The sequence below is a fragment of the Oncorhynchus clarkii genome, chromosome 9 (assembly GCF_045791955.1).
Source record: "Oncorhynchus clarkii lewisi isolate Uvic-CL-2024 chromosome 9, UVic_Ocla_1.0, whole genome shotgun sequence".
Lineage (NCBI taxonomy): Eukaryota > Metazoa > Chordata > Actinopteri > Salmoniformes > Salmonidae > Oncorhynchus > Oncorhynchus clarkii.
In genome coordinates this window covers 67005586-67023308 of record NC_092155.1, presented here as the reverse complement: position 1 = coordinate 67023308, position 17723 = coordinate 67005586, and the positions used below count along the sequence as shown (strand labels likewise).

The 17723-nt window shown below is 44.1% G+C and overlaps 1 protein-coding gene across 4 annotated transcripts in view; it reads left to right on the top strand.

Moving 5' to 3' along the window:
- LOC139416817 (retinoic acid receptor gamma-A-like) overlaps positions 1 to 12006 on the top strand; it is a 78796-nt gene extending 66790 nt beyond the window's left edge. For 2 of the 4 annotated variants that reach the window (XM_071165898.1, XM_071165900.1), the window contains exons 2-9: positions 589 to 737; positions 1439 to 1580; positions 5872 to 6035; positions 6716 to 6892; positions 7573 to 7777; positions 8058 to 8216; positions 8785 to 9527; positions 9579 to 12006. In XM_071165898.1, coding sequence (XP_071021999.1) covers positions 589 to 737; positions 1439 to 1580; positions 5872 to 6035; positions 6716 to 6892; positions 7573 to 7777; positions 8058 to 8216; positions 8785 to 9152 — 1364 coding nt within the window. In that variant the 3' untranslated portion in view covers positions 9153 to 9527; positions 9579 to 12006. Of the gene's footprint in view, positions 1 to 588; positions 738 to 1438; positions 1590 to 5871; positions 6036 to 6715; positions 6893 to 7572; positions 7778 to 8057; positions 8217 to 8784; positions 9528 to 9578 lie in introns of those variants that run through there. The other 2 variants (XM_071165899.1, XM_071165897.1) reach the window with 2 other exon arrangements.
- The last annotated feature ends 5717 nt before the right edge of the window (positions 12007 to 17723 follow it).

Sequence of the window (17723 nt, the reverse complement as noted above, 5' to 3'; positions counted from 1 at the left end):
GTCCAAGCTCTTCTTTGTCCTGGCACCCCATTAGTGAAACCAGCTTCCCCCTGAAGCTAGGACAGCAGAGTCCTTGCCCATCTTCTGAAAACATTTGAAACCCTACCTCTTCAAAGTGTATCAAAAAAAATCGCACAGCACCCCCCTCGCACCCCATCCTAAATAAAAATAAATGAAAAGCCTTTAGTGAACTAACAGTGACTCTTTCCTCTCCTACCTCCTACCTCCTACCTCCTACCTCTTACCTGCTCTGAGTTTGCTATCTACTTTATTGAGGAAAAGTGTACTTTCTATGCCAGTGATGTGGTTGTCCCACCTTGCTGTCTTAAGATGAATGCAGAACTGTAAGTCGCTCTGGATAAGAGCATCTGCACCCCCTGACACACAAACCCTAAATGTAAAATGTCAGTCTTCTCCCCACCAATAGTCAGCCAAAACCTCTCGCCTGTCTTTAATTGGTGTGCTCTAACCTTAGCATGAGTGAATGAAAGTGCACCATAAAGGCTCGCTAACAACTCTATTCGACTGCAAGCTAAAACGTAATAAAATCAATCAACAAATTAAACCTCTTTACTTTTCTCTCTGTAGCGGTGGAGACCCAGAGCACCAGCTCTGAGGAGATGGTCCCCAGCTCTCCCTCTCCACCTCCCCCACCACGCATCTACAAACCCTGCTTCGTGTGCCAGGACAAGTCCTCTGGATACCATTACGGAGTCAGCTCATGTGAGGGCTGCAAGGTGAGGAAGCCCCTGCTTCATCTTCATCTTCCTCATCATCACTACAAATACACAGACAAAACTCAAACTTAACACTGACAAGACACACACACAAAAAAAACTAAGTGTGAGATTACCATAAAATGTAACATAAAGAATCCTGGATGAGGAAATCATAACAGTACAAAACATACTAAATGTTTCTGTTGTGAATTTGAAAAATGGACAGGCATGAAAGGTTGAAATAAAGCAGCCGGATACGTGACCGTTACAATGTCGTTCATTCTATTCTATTCAACCATATTTCATAATAATTCTCTCTGTTCATTTCTCAGTGTGACCATTACAATGTCACTCCCTATATAGTATTTAATCTGTTCTTTTTTCCCTCTTTTCTCTCTCTCTCTCTCTCTCTCTCTCTCTCTCTCTCTCTCTCTCTTCTATTGCTCTCTCTCCATCTCTCCTCTCTCTCCATCTCTCCTCTCTCTCTATTTCTCTCTCTCTCTCTCTCTCTCTCTCTGTCTCTCTCTCTCGCTCTCTCTCTCGCTCTCTCTCTCTCTCTCTTCCTATTGCTCTCTCTCCATCTCTCCTCTCTCTCTTTCTCTCTCTCTCTCTCTCTCTCTCGCTCGCACACTCTCATTCTCTCTCTCTCTCTCTATCTCTATTTCTACAATCTATCTATATCTATATCTATATATATATATATCTGTTGATGTCTCCAGGGTTTCTTCCGACGCAGTATCCAGAAGAACATGGTGTACACCTGCCACCGAGACAAGAACTGCCAGATCAACAAGGTCACCAGGAACCGCTGCCAGTACTGCCGACTGCAGAAGTGCTTTGAGGTCGGCATGTCCAAGGAAGGTGAGAGACGTAAGAGGGGCTGAGGGATGTGGGATGGGATGTGGGTTGGGATGAGAGACTTAAGAGGGGCTGAGGGATGTGGGATGGGATGAGAGACGTAAGAGGGGCTAAGGGATGTGGGATGGGATGAGGGATGTGAGATGAGAAACGTAAGAGGGGCTGAGGGATGTGGGATGGGATGAGGGATGTGGGATGGGATGAGAGACGTAAGAGGGGCTGAGGGATGTGGGATGGGATGAGGGATGTGGGATGGGATGAGAGACGTAAGAGGGGCTGAGGGATGTGGGATGGGATGAGGGATGTGGGATGGGATGAATTGTAGTGTATATGGAGTTCAGTTCTGATTGCTTGTTTTGATTGTTTGTTTGTAAGATGTGGTCTGTAGGCTAAGAGAGCTTCATAAACTGTTTATTCAATTGTGGGGTTGGAATAGTGTGAGACATATTTGGTGGGATTTTTTTTTTTAGGTGTTGAGTCCTCATTCAAAGGCAAGGGCAGTGTGAATACAAAGAGAACTGAGTTCTTCAGCTTTTTCACCCCAGAGTTCACTTTTAAGAGGACTGAGATTGGTTATTTTAAAGAGGACTATATGTGAAAACACTCTCAGACTTACCATTGCATAAACCTCACAGAACTATTTTAATTGGTTAATGTTGCATAGGCTTACGTGTTTAGGTCATGTTAAAAAATAAATCTGAGCGGTAGATCTCGGCTAGCATTTTGACTCAGAAAGTGATCTGGACTCAGAAAAGGTTGGTGACCACTGACCTAAGAGGAAGTATGAGGAGAAACAGCAGGGTAGTGATTTGGAAAGACTGGGCACAGTACCAACCTTATGACTAATCATATTACCAAAATGAGTCTGCTTAAGTCCCAAATGGCACCCTATTCCCTATATAGTGCACTACTTTTCACCATAGCCCTATGGGCATAGGGTGCCATTTGTGACACTGCCTCTGTCTTCCTGTTTCATCAGTCATCTCACTCTCAACACACCCTCACATTGCCAACACCTTCCATGTTTAATTCACACAAAGACAGAAGCTGTAGCACTTTCAGCCACACAGGGCTCTACTTTCAGGGAGTGTAAGTGATGTGAGTGTAACAGTGTGTGTGAGTGAGTGGCAGGCAGTTTGCCCATGGGACATGTATATAGGTGTAATGTTTGTGTGGGATGTGTGTCAGGACTGAGATCACATTGTCCCTCTGCTATTTCTGGATATCCTGAGAGGAAGGAAATAATGGGAGGAGGGAGGGAGGGAGGGAGGGAGGGAGGGAGGGAGGGAGGGAGGGAGGGAGGGAGGGAGGGAGGGAGGGAGGGAGGGAGGGAGGGAGGGAGGGAGGGAGGGAGGGAGGGAGGGAGGGAAAGGGAGGCCATGCTTACTGGTCAGCTCAATGGTTAACTCAAGTTTCAAGTGTCAAAGTTTTTTCGCCACGTGCACAGGATACAACAGGTGTAAAACAGAACAGTGAAATTCTTACCTTGAGACCTTTTTCCCAACAATTCAGTGATAATAATAATGATAATATTAATATAAATAATAATATAGATAGTAATGATATAGATAATAATAATATAGATAATAATGATAATATAGATAATAATAATATAGATAATAATATAGATAACAGTACTATAGATAATGATATAGATAATATAAATAATAATAATATAGATACAAATAATATAGATAATATAGATAATAATAATATGGATAATATAGATGATGATAATAATAATAATATAAATAATAGTAATATAGATAATGATAATATAGATCATAATAATAATATAGATACAAATTATAATATAGGTAATAATATAGATAATAATAATAATAATGTAGTTAATAATAATATAGACCATGATAATGGAGATTATATAGATAATAATAATATAGATAATAATAATATAGATAAAATAGATAATGAAAATATAAATAATAATAATGATAATATAGATAATAATAGAAAATCCAATCAAAAATGTAAATAAAAACCACACAAGAACTACGATGTGAGTTAAAGAAAGAGAATGCAAGTATATACAGGTATATACAGGTCAGTGTCAGTATCTTACTCAATGTGCAGGGGTATGGAGTGGTTGTATATACAGGTCAGTGTCAGTATCTTACTCAATGTGCAGGGGTATGGAGTGGTTGTATATACAGGTCAGTGTCAGTATCTTACTCAATGTGCAGGGGTATGGAGTGGTTGTATATACAGGTCAGTGTCAGTACCTTACTCAATGTGCAGGGGTACTGGAGTGGTTGTATATACAGGTCAGTGTCAGTACCTTACTCAATATACAGGTCAGTGTCAGTATCTTACTCAATGTGCAGGGGTATGGAGTGGTTGTATATACAGGTCAGTGTCAGTACCTTACTCAATATGCAGGTCAGTGTCAGTATCTTACTCAATGTGCAGGGGTACTGGAGTGGTTATATATGCAGGTCAGTGTCAGTACCTTATTCAATGTGCAGGGGTACTGGAGTGGTTATATATACAGGTCAGTGTCAGTACCTTACTCATTGTGCAGGGGTACTGGAGTGGTTATATATACAGGTCAGTGTCAGTATCTTACTCAATGTGCAGGGGTACTGGAGTGGTTGTATATACAGGTCAGTGTCAGTATCTTACTCAATGTGCAGGGGTATGGAGTGGTTGTATATACAGGTCAGTGTCAGTATCTTACTCAATGTGCAGGGGTACTGGAGTGGTTGTATATACAGGTCAGTGTCAGTACCTTACTCAATGTGCAGGGGTACTGGAGTGGTTATATATACAGGTCAGTGTCAGTACCTTACTCATTGTGCAGGGGTACTGGAGTGGTTATATATACAGGTCAGTGTCAGTACCTTACTCAATATACAGGTCAGTGTCAGTATCTTACTCAATGTGCAGGGGTATGGAGTGGTTGTATATACAGGTCAGTGTCAGTACCTTACTCAATGTGCAGGGGTACTGGAGTGGTTGTATATACAGGTCAGTGTCAGTACCTTACTCAATGTGCAGGGGTACTGGAGTGGTTATATATACAGGTCAGTGTCAGTACCTTACTCAATGTGCAGGGGTACTGGAGTGGTTGTATATACAGGTCAGTGTCAGTACCTTACTCAATATGCAGGTCAGTGTCAGTATCTTACTCAATGTGCAGGGGTACTGGAGTGGTTATATATACAGGTCAGTGTCAGTACCTTACTCATTGTGCAGGGGTATGGAGTGGTTGTATATACAGGTCAGTGTCAGTACCTTACTCAATGTGCAGGGGTACTGGAGTGGTTGTATATACAGGTCAGTGTCAGTACCTTACTCAATGTGCAGGGGTACTGGAGTGGTTGTATATACAGGTCAGTGTCAGTACCTTACTCAATGTGCAGGGGTATGGAGTGGTTGTATATACAGGTCAGTGTCAGTACCTTACTCAATATGCAGGTCAGTGTCAGTATCTTACTCAATGTGCAGGGGTACTGGAGTGGTTGTATATACAGGTCAGTGTCAGTACCTTACTCATTGTGCAGGGGTACTGGAGTGGTTATATATACAGGTCAGTGTCAGTACCTTACTCATTGTGCAGGGGTACTGGAGTGGTTATATATACAGGTCAGTGTCAGTACCTTACTCAATGTGCAGGGGTACTGGAGTGGTTATATATACAGGTCAGTGTCAGTACCTTACTCAATGTGCAGGGGTACTGGAGTGGTTGTATATACAGGTCAGTGTCAGTACCTTACTCAATGTGCAGGGGTACTGGAGTGGTTATATATACAGGTCAGTGTCAGTACCTTACTCAATGTGCAGGGGTACTGGAGTGGTTATATATACAGGTCAGTGTCAGTATCTTACTCAATGTGCAGGGGTATGGAGTGGTTATATATACAGGTCAGTGTCAGTACCTTATTCAATGTGCAGGGGTACTGGAGTGGTTGTATATACAGGTCAGTACCAGTACCTTATTCAATGTGCAGGGGTACTGGAGTGGTTGAGGTGGTTTGTAAACAGGGCTGATAAGTGACTGGTAGCAGGAATACCTCAATGCAGAGGGATAGGAAGAGAATGGGAGATAGTGTCATCACTTTGTTTAAATGAAGTACTGTTATAAGCTGTATTGTATACTATGGCTTAATAACTGGTTTGTAACATCACTGAATTGCAGAGCATCAGTGGCTAGGCCTACATATCATGACTGATTCCTGTTGTCACTGAGATTCTCATTCACATGTTGTGTGTTCCTCCTCCTCTTCCTCTTCTTCTTCACCTCCCCCCCCACACACCTCTCCCCACCCCTCAGCGGTGCGTAATGACAGGAACAAGAAGAAGAAAGATGTGAAGGAGGAGTTGGTGTTGCCAGAGAGTTATGAGTTGAGTGGAGAACTGGAGGAGCTGGTCAACAAAGTCAGCAAAGCCCACCAAGACACCTTCCCCTCACTGCTGCAGCTGGGCAAATACCACACCGTGAGAGTCTCACACATCTTTCTGTTCGAACATACGGACACAAATCTGCTATGAACATGTATACTTTCCCAGCTCAAAAGGCCAGTTTAGGGTAAATCTTATTTCTCCAATGGTCAGTGTGTGAGAACAGGGGTAAGGTGATCGGTTGGTGTAAAGTAAGACTGAGAGCATTCTACCTGGTTGGCTGATGTTCAGTCAGTGATATTATTATTCTAGCTGATTGATGTCTAGTCAGACAGCCAGGTCCTCCGTGATACAAGTCAGTATACAACGTCCATCCATGTCTGAGGACGATGGGAGATTACATGGAAACCGTCCACTAGGGGCAACAGTGAGCGCTGTTACCTTCAAGTAGGTTTTGGTTTTGCTAAGGTGTTGTGGACGTGGATGGTGGATGGGCGTAAGCATCTGCCTCTTGTGCATGTTTGAATCCTGCGATAGAAAGTTGTTTTTTATATTTGAGTTTTAAGCCTATCCTTAACCCTTACCTTACCCCTTCGGAGTTTATACCTAACTTGAAGATTTCAGAGTTCGAAATGTTACGTTTGACAAACATGTACGGACGTCTAATTCTGATGTGAGACTGTGAGAGTTGGCTGAGTAAGAACCCTGTCTTTTAACCCTGTCTGTGTCTCCACCATGCTCATAATATATCTCTCTGTATCTCCTCCGTCCTCCAGAACTCCAGTGCAGAGCAGCGCGTGCAGCTGGACCTGGGGCTGTGGGATAAGTTCAGTGAGCTTTCCACCAAGTGCATCATCAAGATCGTGGAGTTTGCCAAGCGCCTCCCCGGCTTCACTACCCTCACCATCGCTGACCAGATCACCCTCCTCAAATCAGCCTGCCTGGATATCCTGGTACTTACCTGGTTCTTCCCATCCCCTCAACCCCCTCTGTGTTATCAAATAAAGTCTCACCAGTCATAGTTGAGATCTGTCGAAAGGTTCCCATTATATAATAACTGGTACTCAGAAAGCCATGTGTAAATGTAATGATAAGAGGACAGTGCCTCTCAGTGGATAGAGGTGGCATTGCAAGTATAACTTTGCATGTCGGCTCATACTGTAGGGAGGGATAGTTGAATAGCTGAAGATGTTTTATGGACAATAGATGTAGAACAAATCAAATCAAATTGGTCACATACACATGGTTAGCAGATGTTAATGCGAGTGTAGCAAAATGCTTGTAAACATAGCCTACTATATGGATCAGACTTCCTGCGGTATGCACTTCCTGTGGTATGCAGATAATCTATTTTATTTATGGTATACTTCCCCCTCTCTTTCTCTGTCTTCAACCGCCCACCCCCACCCCCCTCTCTCTCTCTCTTTCTAATTATATCTCTCAATTCAATGTAAGGGCTTTATTGGCATGGGAAACATATGTTTACATTGCCAAAGCAAGTGAAATAGATAATAAAGAAAGGTGAAATAATCTATAAAATATTAACAGTAAACATTACACTCACTCATTACATTCACTCAAAGTTGTAAAATAATGAAGACATTTCATATGTGTCTCTCTCTCTCACTCCTAGATGTTGAGGATCTGCACCCGCTACACTCCAGAGCAGGACACCATGACCTTCTCAGACGGGCTGACCCTGAACCGGACCCAGATGCACAACGCAGGCTTCGGCCCGCTCACAGACCTGGTGTTTGCCTTTGCTGGCCAGCTGCTGCCTCTGGAGATGGACGACACAGAGACGGGCCTCCTCAGCGCCATCTCCCTCATCTCTGGAGGTACTGCACCCCGAGGGGATTAACATGATTTTACTGCCAGTCAATACAATGTTAAGAGCACATACAAAGCTAAATGTCTGTGAGATGTTAGCCCGGGATAACTTCCTCACTCAGTTACAATAACAGTAGAAATTTGGAGGTAAAATAGTTTAGATACACTATACTTTACACTTCGTCAATTACATCAATCAGCAATTACATCAATCCTACTGTGATGGATGGGTCCTATTTATCATGTATTGTGTATATAACTCTGTCCTCTCCCCCGTCCATCTCTCAGACCGTATGGACCTGGAAGAGCCCCAGAAGGTGGACAAGTTGCAGGAGCCCCTCCTGGAGGCCCTAAAGATCTACGCACGTCGCAGACGCCCCAACAAACCACACATGTTCCCCCGCATGCTGATGAAGATCACTGACCTCAGAGGCATCAGCACTAAGGGTCAGTATTAGTACAGTGGATTAGAGTCGAGAATCATCCGTTAGAGCACCTGTAACACTGTCTTAACACACATTGAAGACATGCTAAGACTTGGACCAAACTGTCTTGACACACATTGAAGATATGCTAAGATTTGGACCAAACTGTCTTGACACACATTGAAGATATGCTAAGATTTGGACCAAACTGTCTTGACACACATTGAAGATATGCTAAGATTTGGACCAAACTGTCTTGACACACATTGAAGATATGCTAAGATTTGAAACAAACTGTCTTGACACACATTGAAGATATGCTAAGATTTGGACCAAACTGTCTTTACACACATTGAAGATATGCTAAGATTTGGACCAAACTGTCTTGAACATCAAGGGTGGGTTGTAGACTTTTTTTCTCTCTCCGTATTTTATTATTTTTCTGACAATACAGTTAGAATAAGATTGGGATACAGGAATTGGAGAGAGTACAGAACGGAAGGGCACAGACAGGAGTGGCAGAGCCAAAAGGAATCACTTTCCAGATATGATGCCAACGTTTCTCTTTTCTCTTTTTCCTGTCTGTACAGGGGCAGAGAGAGCCATCACTCTGAAGATGGAGATCCCAGGCCCCATGCCTCCTCTGATCAGGGAGATGTTAGAGAACCCAGAAGCATTCGAGGACCAAACAGAGAGCAGTGGAGAGAGCTCCCCACCGCCTGCCCCTCTACCCATTCCACCAGCCTCCTCCAAGCCCCCCACCACCATGAAGACTGAGGCTGAGGACGAGGAGGACAGCTGGGGGACAGATCCTTCCCCAGAGGAGGAAGATGAGGATGACTATGATGATGGGGAAGAGGAGGATCGGGACAGGGGCTCGGACAGCGAGGGGGAATCCTGGGCTCTGGAGGGTAGCAGCGAAGGGGCTAGGAAGAACCATGCCGGGAGGGCGCAGTGAGAAGGAGAGATATCACAGATATGCAGACTCTACACTCAAACACACACACTAACTGACGTAATCAAACACACACACACACACACACACACAGAACAGGACAGAGCAGGACAGGGCAGGACAGCGTAGGACAGGGCAGGACAGAACAGCGTAGGACAGAACAGGGCAGGACAGAACAGCATAGGACAGGGCGGGAAAGGAAAGGACAGGGAAGGACAGGACAGAACAGCACAGGACAGGGCGGGAAAGGAAAGGACAGGGAAGGACAGGACAGAACAGCACAGGACAGGGCGGGAAAGGAAAGGACAGAACAGCACAGGACAGGACAGAACAGCACAGGACAGGGCGGGAAAGGAAAGGACAGGGAAGGACAGAACAGCACAGGACAGAACAGGGCAGAACAGGACAGAACAGCACAGGACAGGGCAGGACAGCACAGGACAGGGCGGGAAAGGAAAGGACAGGGAAGGACAGGACAGAACAACGTAGGACAGGGCAGGAAAGGAAAGGACAGGGAAGGACAGGACAGCAGAGCCATATGGTTGCCTGTATAGACAATATAACTCAGGTTCCTTGACTCGCAGGTTCTTGACAAGTGCCATGCAGTGAGACTATAATAAAACGAGAGACAGAGAAACCACATGATGCAACCGTCTGGACTTGTGACTCGTGATATAGAGAAGAGAGAAGAATACTATCTTTGACGAAGCAAATGTCAAATTTTTTACTATCTTCTTGTTTGTATCTATATAGAGGAATGTCCAAACCAGACAGCATGAACTGAACAGTAAATACGGATGCCAAGCAAAGCACACTTCTCAAAAAGAAATACAGAATGAAACCAAACTGAAAATGCTAATGAATTTGTTGGGCTTTTAAAAATTGTTTAATTTCTTCTTGTTTTATTTTCTTGATTTTTATTTTTATTTCAATTTATGAATAAGTCCCTGCATATCTATATACCATTATATTATTAGTCTTTGTTTGTAATCCTGGTTTTGATTTCTTCAGATTAGGTTTTGTGTTTGAGGAGTTTTCCAGCGACGATATAGAGAGATTTGGAATCAGAATCAGAACCGGCATACCGCCAGCTGAATCTCCTTTCCAACTGGTGTTTTTTGGGCACTTTTGCTCGCAGTAGATGTCGATGATAATCAACTCAGTAATGTTAACTTGTGTTACAGTGACTCAAGTTGTGATTTGTTGTTATCAGGGGACTGGCATTAATCCATGTGCTTTCTTTCAACACAACAAACTATGCTGCCGATTGGACATGTGTCTTTGTGCCAAAGTTCGCAACTCATTTTCAGAAACAGAGAGTCAGTGACCCTAGACACCAACCAGTGCTCACACACACATCAAATATTCATGCCTAACTTAGACACACAAACACACACACATACACACACTAAATCTCGGCTCTATAACAGCTGTGCCATATTGGTTCGGGTGCTTAGACAGAGATTGACACTTGTCCATATATGTAGCACTTTGATATCCTGTTTTTAAATCAGGCAACGCTAGCAAAGTAAGTTACAATACAATACAACTTTATTAAATCAGGCAACGCTAGCAAAGTTACAATACAATACAATACAACAATATTAAATCAGGCAACGCTAGCAAAGTTACAATACAATACAACTTTATTGTCCATTATTGACAGTACCGTCACTGCCAATCTTATCTCAACAGAAATCATCAGATGTCTGTCACATTAAATAACTATTTGACGATGTGCACAAGCAGACACTATTGCGTATACAAAAACACCCACACACCCACACACACGCAACCAGGATCTGTTATGGACAACGACATGGAAACAGACTTCTCAGGGCTTCTCTTTAAGGACCAAACCCTAGCATGTTTGCTAGAAACAGGCAATATGTATGTGTGTGTATTTTTGACTCAGTCAATTGGATCTGTCCAGTTAACCCCTATCTCTGTGTACATAGAAGATATATGACTAGTCTACAAATGGCCTGGATGCCAGTCTGTTACCCTTTTCACACTATCATGACAACCTAACCCAAACTGTGCTGACTTCACATTGTCCTTCAGTCCACGGTTCCAACAACTATGGTGAGTGCATAACTAGGCCAGCTCTGTACAGCTCAGTTTGGCTTGGCTTGGCTCGCCAGTGTGAAAAGACCAAACCTGTCTCAGACCAGATTTGGCCTGCAGCATTGTCACTGCTCTGCCATGCCTGACCTGTGCTGCTGGCATCCAAGAAACCAACTGCCTTCTCATCTAAAAGCCATTATATCATCATGTCTTTGTAAGGTTGTATGATATTCTCTCTCAGCGTTTTGTGTTCTCATATTTCATTTCTTCTCAATCGTCTTTGTTGCCAAAATGTCTCAGTCAATATGTAACCAGCTGGTCATAGTGCAGCTGGCTGGCTACATACAGTACAGAGGTTTGTATGCAGTCTCTCTGTGAAGCAATATGAACAGGAATGCGACAGCCTCCCAGCAGTAGAGAGAGAGTGACCTACTGTACAGTACTCTCTGAATGTGGGCCTCCTGACCTGATTTGAGTGTGTGTTAACGCTTTAACATGTCTCCTCTGCCATTGGGTGAATGTTCTCTGTATGGTGCTGTGATGTCATACGACGCCGAGCGGAGCAGAGAAGCGAGGTTTGATGACCTCATCACCGCTCCTCTCTGTCTGCCCTGCCAGGCATTCATGATGCAAACACAACGCTGAGGTTATGTTGTTACACAACATGGTTCTGATGCAGGTGTTATTTTCTGTAAAACACGGCCAAGGTATTGTCCAATTTTCTGTTCATACCAACTCATACAAAGAAAAAGCCATATAAATAAATTACTTTTGTGAGATTAACATATTATTTTATTGTGTTACTTTTACTTTTACTCTGTTTTCATCTGTGTTTATAGTGAATGTTTGAAGAATTGGTAGTTTCCTTATATCTCGGAGGGAATAACCATAGAGATCCTATTAAATTACAATACCCATCACAGCCCTGGCTGACCATTGTTGACCAACTGCCCTTCCCAAAATGGCTAACCTTTTTATACTGTCAGAAGAAGGTTCATGTCCATTCTATTACGGGAATAGCCTCGACTCAGAATGGGAAAATGTTTTGTCTTGTGTTATGACATGTTACTTCCAACACTGTTATGAATGTGTTTTAAACTACACTTCCGATTATGTATTACCAGGTTATTTTTTTAATGATAGCCCCGCCCCTTCACCAGCAGTGAGCCGTGAGCAGGGGTACAAGACCACTGGGTACAAGACCACTGGGTACAAGATAATTTCAGTGTGATCACATCTCAGCACAGTGAATAACAATAGAGGGCGCTCTTGCACTGTGGCTACACAGGCCAACCAGCGAGCAGTGCCAATGTAGACAAACCCCGCACATAGAATAGGATGAAGCAGACACTAATAGGTCATGATATGCATCCCAAATGGCACCCTACTCTCTACATAGTGCACTACTTTTGACCCTGGTCATAGCAGTGGACTATAGAGCAGATGTGGTGCCATTTGGTACGCAGACATGGAAAGCAGTGGGTATCACAGACAATAAATCTCTGTCTGTGGGTCTTGCTAAACAAGGACATCATATAAGAGTGTGGTGTGCTCCCTTCTCTCTAGCTCTGTGGATCCTATAATTGGAGCACCGGGAGTTAAGGTGTTTACCTTGAATCATCAGAATCATCTAATATAGCAGCGAGGGGTTAAATTGTTTACGTTTAATCATCAGAATCCTCTAATATAGCAGCGGGGGGGTTAATGTGTTTACCTTTAATCATCAGAATCCTCTAATATGGCAGCAAAATAATATCAGAGAAGGTAGAGCATGCTTCTACACACAGTGTCCTTCAAACTACAGTACACTATACGATTGCTTTTATTAACAGATGCAGTCTAGAGAGGAGAGTGATAAACTGAGAGAGGCGGGGGTTCTATCAATTATATGATTGCTATAATTAACAATAATTAAATACAGATCAATAAAGAGGGACTGGGGATTAGAATAAGGTCCATAGCTGCTTTACAAGGAACCACTAAATAGCTGCTTTACAAGGAACCACTAAATTTCCCCATATAGTCAACCCCAATAACACGTTGCCATGGAAACCCCCCAGGGACAGGGTTTGCACAGGCACTACCTTTCCAATCCTACAAGCAGTGATTAGGTCAATTACTGTGCTACCATGCTGCAGACCAGACCAGTAGCATGGTAGCACTATACCAGACCAGCATCATGGTAGCACCAGACCAGCAGCATGGTAGCACCATTCCAGCAGCATGGTAGCACGAGACCAGACCAGCAGTATGGTAGCACCAGACCAGCAGGATGGTAGCACCAGACCAGCAGCATGGTAGCACCAGACCAGCAGCATGGTAGCACCAGATCAAAACAGCAGCATGGTAGCACCAGACCAGCAGCATGGTAGCACCAGACCAAAACAGCAGCATGGTAGCACCAGACCAGCAGCATGGTAGCATTGTACCAGACCAGCAGCATGGTAGCACCAGACCAGACCAGCAGCATGGTAGCACCAGACCAGACCAGCAGCATGGTAGCGCCAGCCCAACAGCATGGTAGCACCAGCCCAGCAGCATGGTAACATGAGACCAGACCAGCAGCATGGTAGCACCAGACCAGACCAGTAGCATGGAATCACTAGACCAGACCAGCAGCATGGTAGCACCAGACCAGCAGCATGGTAGCATTGTACCAGACCAGCAGCATGGTAGCACCAGACCAGACCAGCAGCATGGTAGCGCCAGCCCAACAGCATGGTAGCACCAGACCAGCAGCATGGTAGCACCAGACCAGACCAGCAGCATGGTAGCACCAGACCAGACCAGTAGCATGGAATCACTAGACCAGACCAGCAGCATGGTAGCACCAGACCAGCAGCATGGTAGCACCAGACCAGCAGCATGGCAGCACCAAACCAGACCAGCAGCATGGTAGCACAAGACCAGCAGGATGGTAGCACCAGATCAGCAGCATGGTAGCACTAGACCAGACCAGCAGCATGGTAGCACCAGCCCAGCAGCATAGTAGCACCAGACCAGACCAGCATCATGGTAGCACCAGACAAGCAGCATGGTAGCACCATTCTAGCAGCATGGTAGCACCAGACCAGCAGCATGGTAGCACCAGACAAGCAGCATGGTAGCACCAGACCGGCAGCATGGTAGCATCAGACCAGACCAGACATAAGGAACAAAAGTTAGATCAGAGTGTGTGATAAAGAGAGAAAACGTCATGACTTGGACTGTGTGTGATGAAACATTTAGGGGCTATAAGGACATCCTGGAGACATATAAGTAGGCAGTAACCCACCTAACAACAAATGTTTCCCTTTAAGAGTCTAATGTTTTCATAGGAATGTGCCATTGATGTGCAAGGACTGTTTCCAAGATACCATTCCCTTAATGTCAAACACAATTTACCCAGAATGTGATTACCATGTTCTCAGAATCTTCAATATTAATGTTCTAGACATGTTTTATTGGAATTTTGCAAGAAAATTCCAGTGTCCAGTTGTCTGAGGGTTAGGATAATATTCTATCAACAATATAGTAATGTTGTAGACACATTTCATGGTATCGTTGCAAGAACATTCATGTGTCCAATTTTCTGAGGGTTAGGAGAATATTCCATCAACATCACACCAAACAATCACAGAACACAGGCATATTACTCTGTTTTAATGTTATTTCTTGATCACTATGTTAAAAAAAGGTTTTCTTGAGTGTACTTTTATTTAACAGAGCTGAGATTTACTTTGAAGTGTAAAGTGTAGCAATGCAGGTGAAATCAGTAATTGACACAGACATGGTCGTGTAGAGTTCCACAGGGATGCTGGCCCATGTTGACTCCAATTATTCCCACAGTTGTGTCAAGTTGGCTGGGTGTCCTTTGGGTGGTGGACTATTCTTGAAACACACAGGAAACTGTTGAGCGTTAAAAACCCAGCAGCGTTGCAGTTCTTTACAAACTCAAACCGGTGCGCCTGGCATCTACTACCATACCCCGTTCAAAGGCACTTAAATATTTTGCCTTGTCCCTTCACCCTCTGATTGGTACACATACATAATCCATGTCTCAATTGTCTCAAGGCTTAAAATACTTATTTAGGAGAATATAAACTTTTTCAGGACCATGTCTTTCAAAGATAATTTATAAACATCCAAATAACTTTCCATGCTTGTTCAATGAACCACAAACAATTAATGAACATGCACCTGTGGAACGGTCGTTAAGACACTAACAGCTCACAGACGATAGGCAATTAAGGTCAGTTATGAAAACTTAGGACACTAAACAGGCCTTTCTACTGACTCTGAAAAACACCAAAAGAAAGATGCCCAGGGTCCCTGCTAATCTGCGTGAACGTGCCTTAGGCATGCTGCAAGGAGGAATGAGGACTGCAGATGTGGCCAGGGCAATAAATTGCAATGTCCGTACTGTGATACGCCTAAGACAATGCTACAGGGAGAGAGAACGGACAGCTGATCGTCCGAACATCACACCTGCGGGACAGGTACAGAATGGCAACAACAACTGCCCGAGTTACACCAGGAGCGCACAATCCCACCATTAGTGCTCAGACTGTCCGCAATAGGCTGAGAGAGGTTGGACTGAGGGCTTGTAGGCCTATTGTAAGGCAGGTCCTCACCAGACATCACCGGCAACAACTTTGTCTATGGGCACAAACCCACCGTCGCTGGACCAGACAGGACTGGCAAAAAGGGATCTTCACTAACGAGTTGCGGTTTTGTCTCACCAGGGGTGATGGTCGGATTCGCGTTCATCGTCGAAGGAATGAGCGTTACACCGAGGCCTGTACCATGGAACGAGATCGATTTGGAGGTGGAGGGTCCGTCATGGTCTGGGGCAGTGTGTCACAGCATCATCGGACTGAGCTTGTTGTCATTGCAGGCAATCTCAACGCTGTGCGTTACAGGGAAGACATCCTCCTCCCTCATGTGGTACCCTTCCTGCAGGCTCATCCTGACATGACCCTCCAGCATGACAATGTCACCAGCCATACTGCTCGTTCTGTGGGTTATTTCCTGCAAGACAGGAATGTCAGTGTTCTACCATGGCCAGCGAAGAGCCCGGATCGCAATCCCATTGAGCACGTCTGGGACCTGTTGGATCGGAGGGTGAGGGCTAGAGCCATTCCCCCTAGAAATGTCCGGGAACTTGCAGGCGCCTTGGTGGAAGAGTGGGGTAACATCTCACAGTAAGAACTGGCAAATCTGGTGTAGACCGTGAGGAGGAGATACACTGCAGTACTTAATGCAGCTGGTGGCCACACCAGATACTGACTCTTACTTTTGATTTTGACCCCCCCTTTGTTCAGGGACACATTATTCCATTTCTGTTAGTCACATGTCTGTGGAACTTGTTCAGCTTATGTCTCAGTTGTTGAATCTTGTTATGTTCATACAAATATTTACACATGAAGTTTGCTGAAAATAAATGCAGTTGACAGTGAGGACGTTTCTTTTTTTGCTGAGTTTATAATCAACGTCACACCAAACACGATGACATTTCAAAAGGAGGCAAATAATTAGTCTGACAAACATATTTTTTTTCATCATTGTGATGTAGCCAGATTTACTTTAGATGCAGTATAACTTTAGCTAGCTAGATAAGAATGAGGGTTTTTCACCCTCAACAGTTATCATCAATTTCAAACCTTCACTATAGGAAGAGACAAGCATGAAGAGGGAGGACGGGAGAGAGAGTGGAATGATAGAGAGAGCTGCTCTTAAAAGGGTAATAGAGAAAGTAAGAAAGACGAGAGAATATACCACAGACAAGGGCGAGCGAGGAAGGTAGACTAGGAAGGATCAGGGAAGAAAAAAAGGGGGGTGGAGAATTAAACAAGAAATAAAGTGGAAGAAAAAAAGTGATTTGGGTAAGAGAGGCAAAGAGAGCTGGGGGGCAGGCAGCCTGCCTGGCAGAGGTCATAAAGCCTATGTCTGTATCCCAAATGGCACCAATTTCCCTGTATAGTGCACTGCTTTTAACCAGAGCTCTGATTAAATGTAGTGCACTATATAGGAAACGAAGTGCCATTTGAGACGAATCCTAGTAAGATGCCTCTGGCTCTTCATATCTTTTACATTTCTAATTAAAACAGATAAAGAGTGAGGGAGACATCAATCCACCACTGATTTCCCAGTTAAGGTTTTAGAGCAGGCTGTAAACTAGGCAGCCCGGCATCATTGATTTTATAATTAGCTACCGTCACCCCAGACATGAGCTGGAGGGAGCAGAGGAGATGAAGGAGAGGGGGAGTTGGGGAAGGAGAGAGGTGCAGGTAAAGAGGGGCAGGAGGGTAAGATAAGAACGCAGAATGTCGTCTGAGGTCAGAGAAGAGATGGAGGGAGTGAGTGAGTGAGAGAATGGAAGAGAGAGTGAGGAGATAGAGATAGATATTCAGAAGAGAAGATGAGACGTGATTAGCAAATTAGTATCAGAAATGTCATACCCTGAAGGAAGCAACCCAAAATGTTTGAATATTTTTCTTCCATCAAAAACAGGCACATTAGACACAA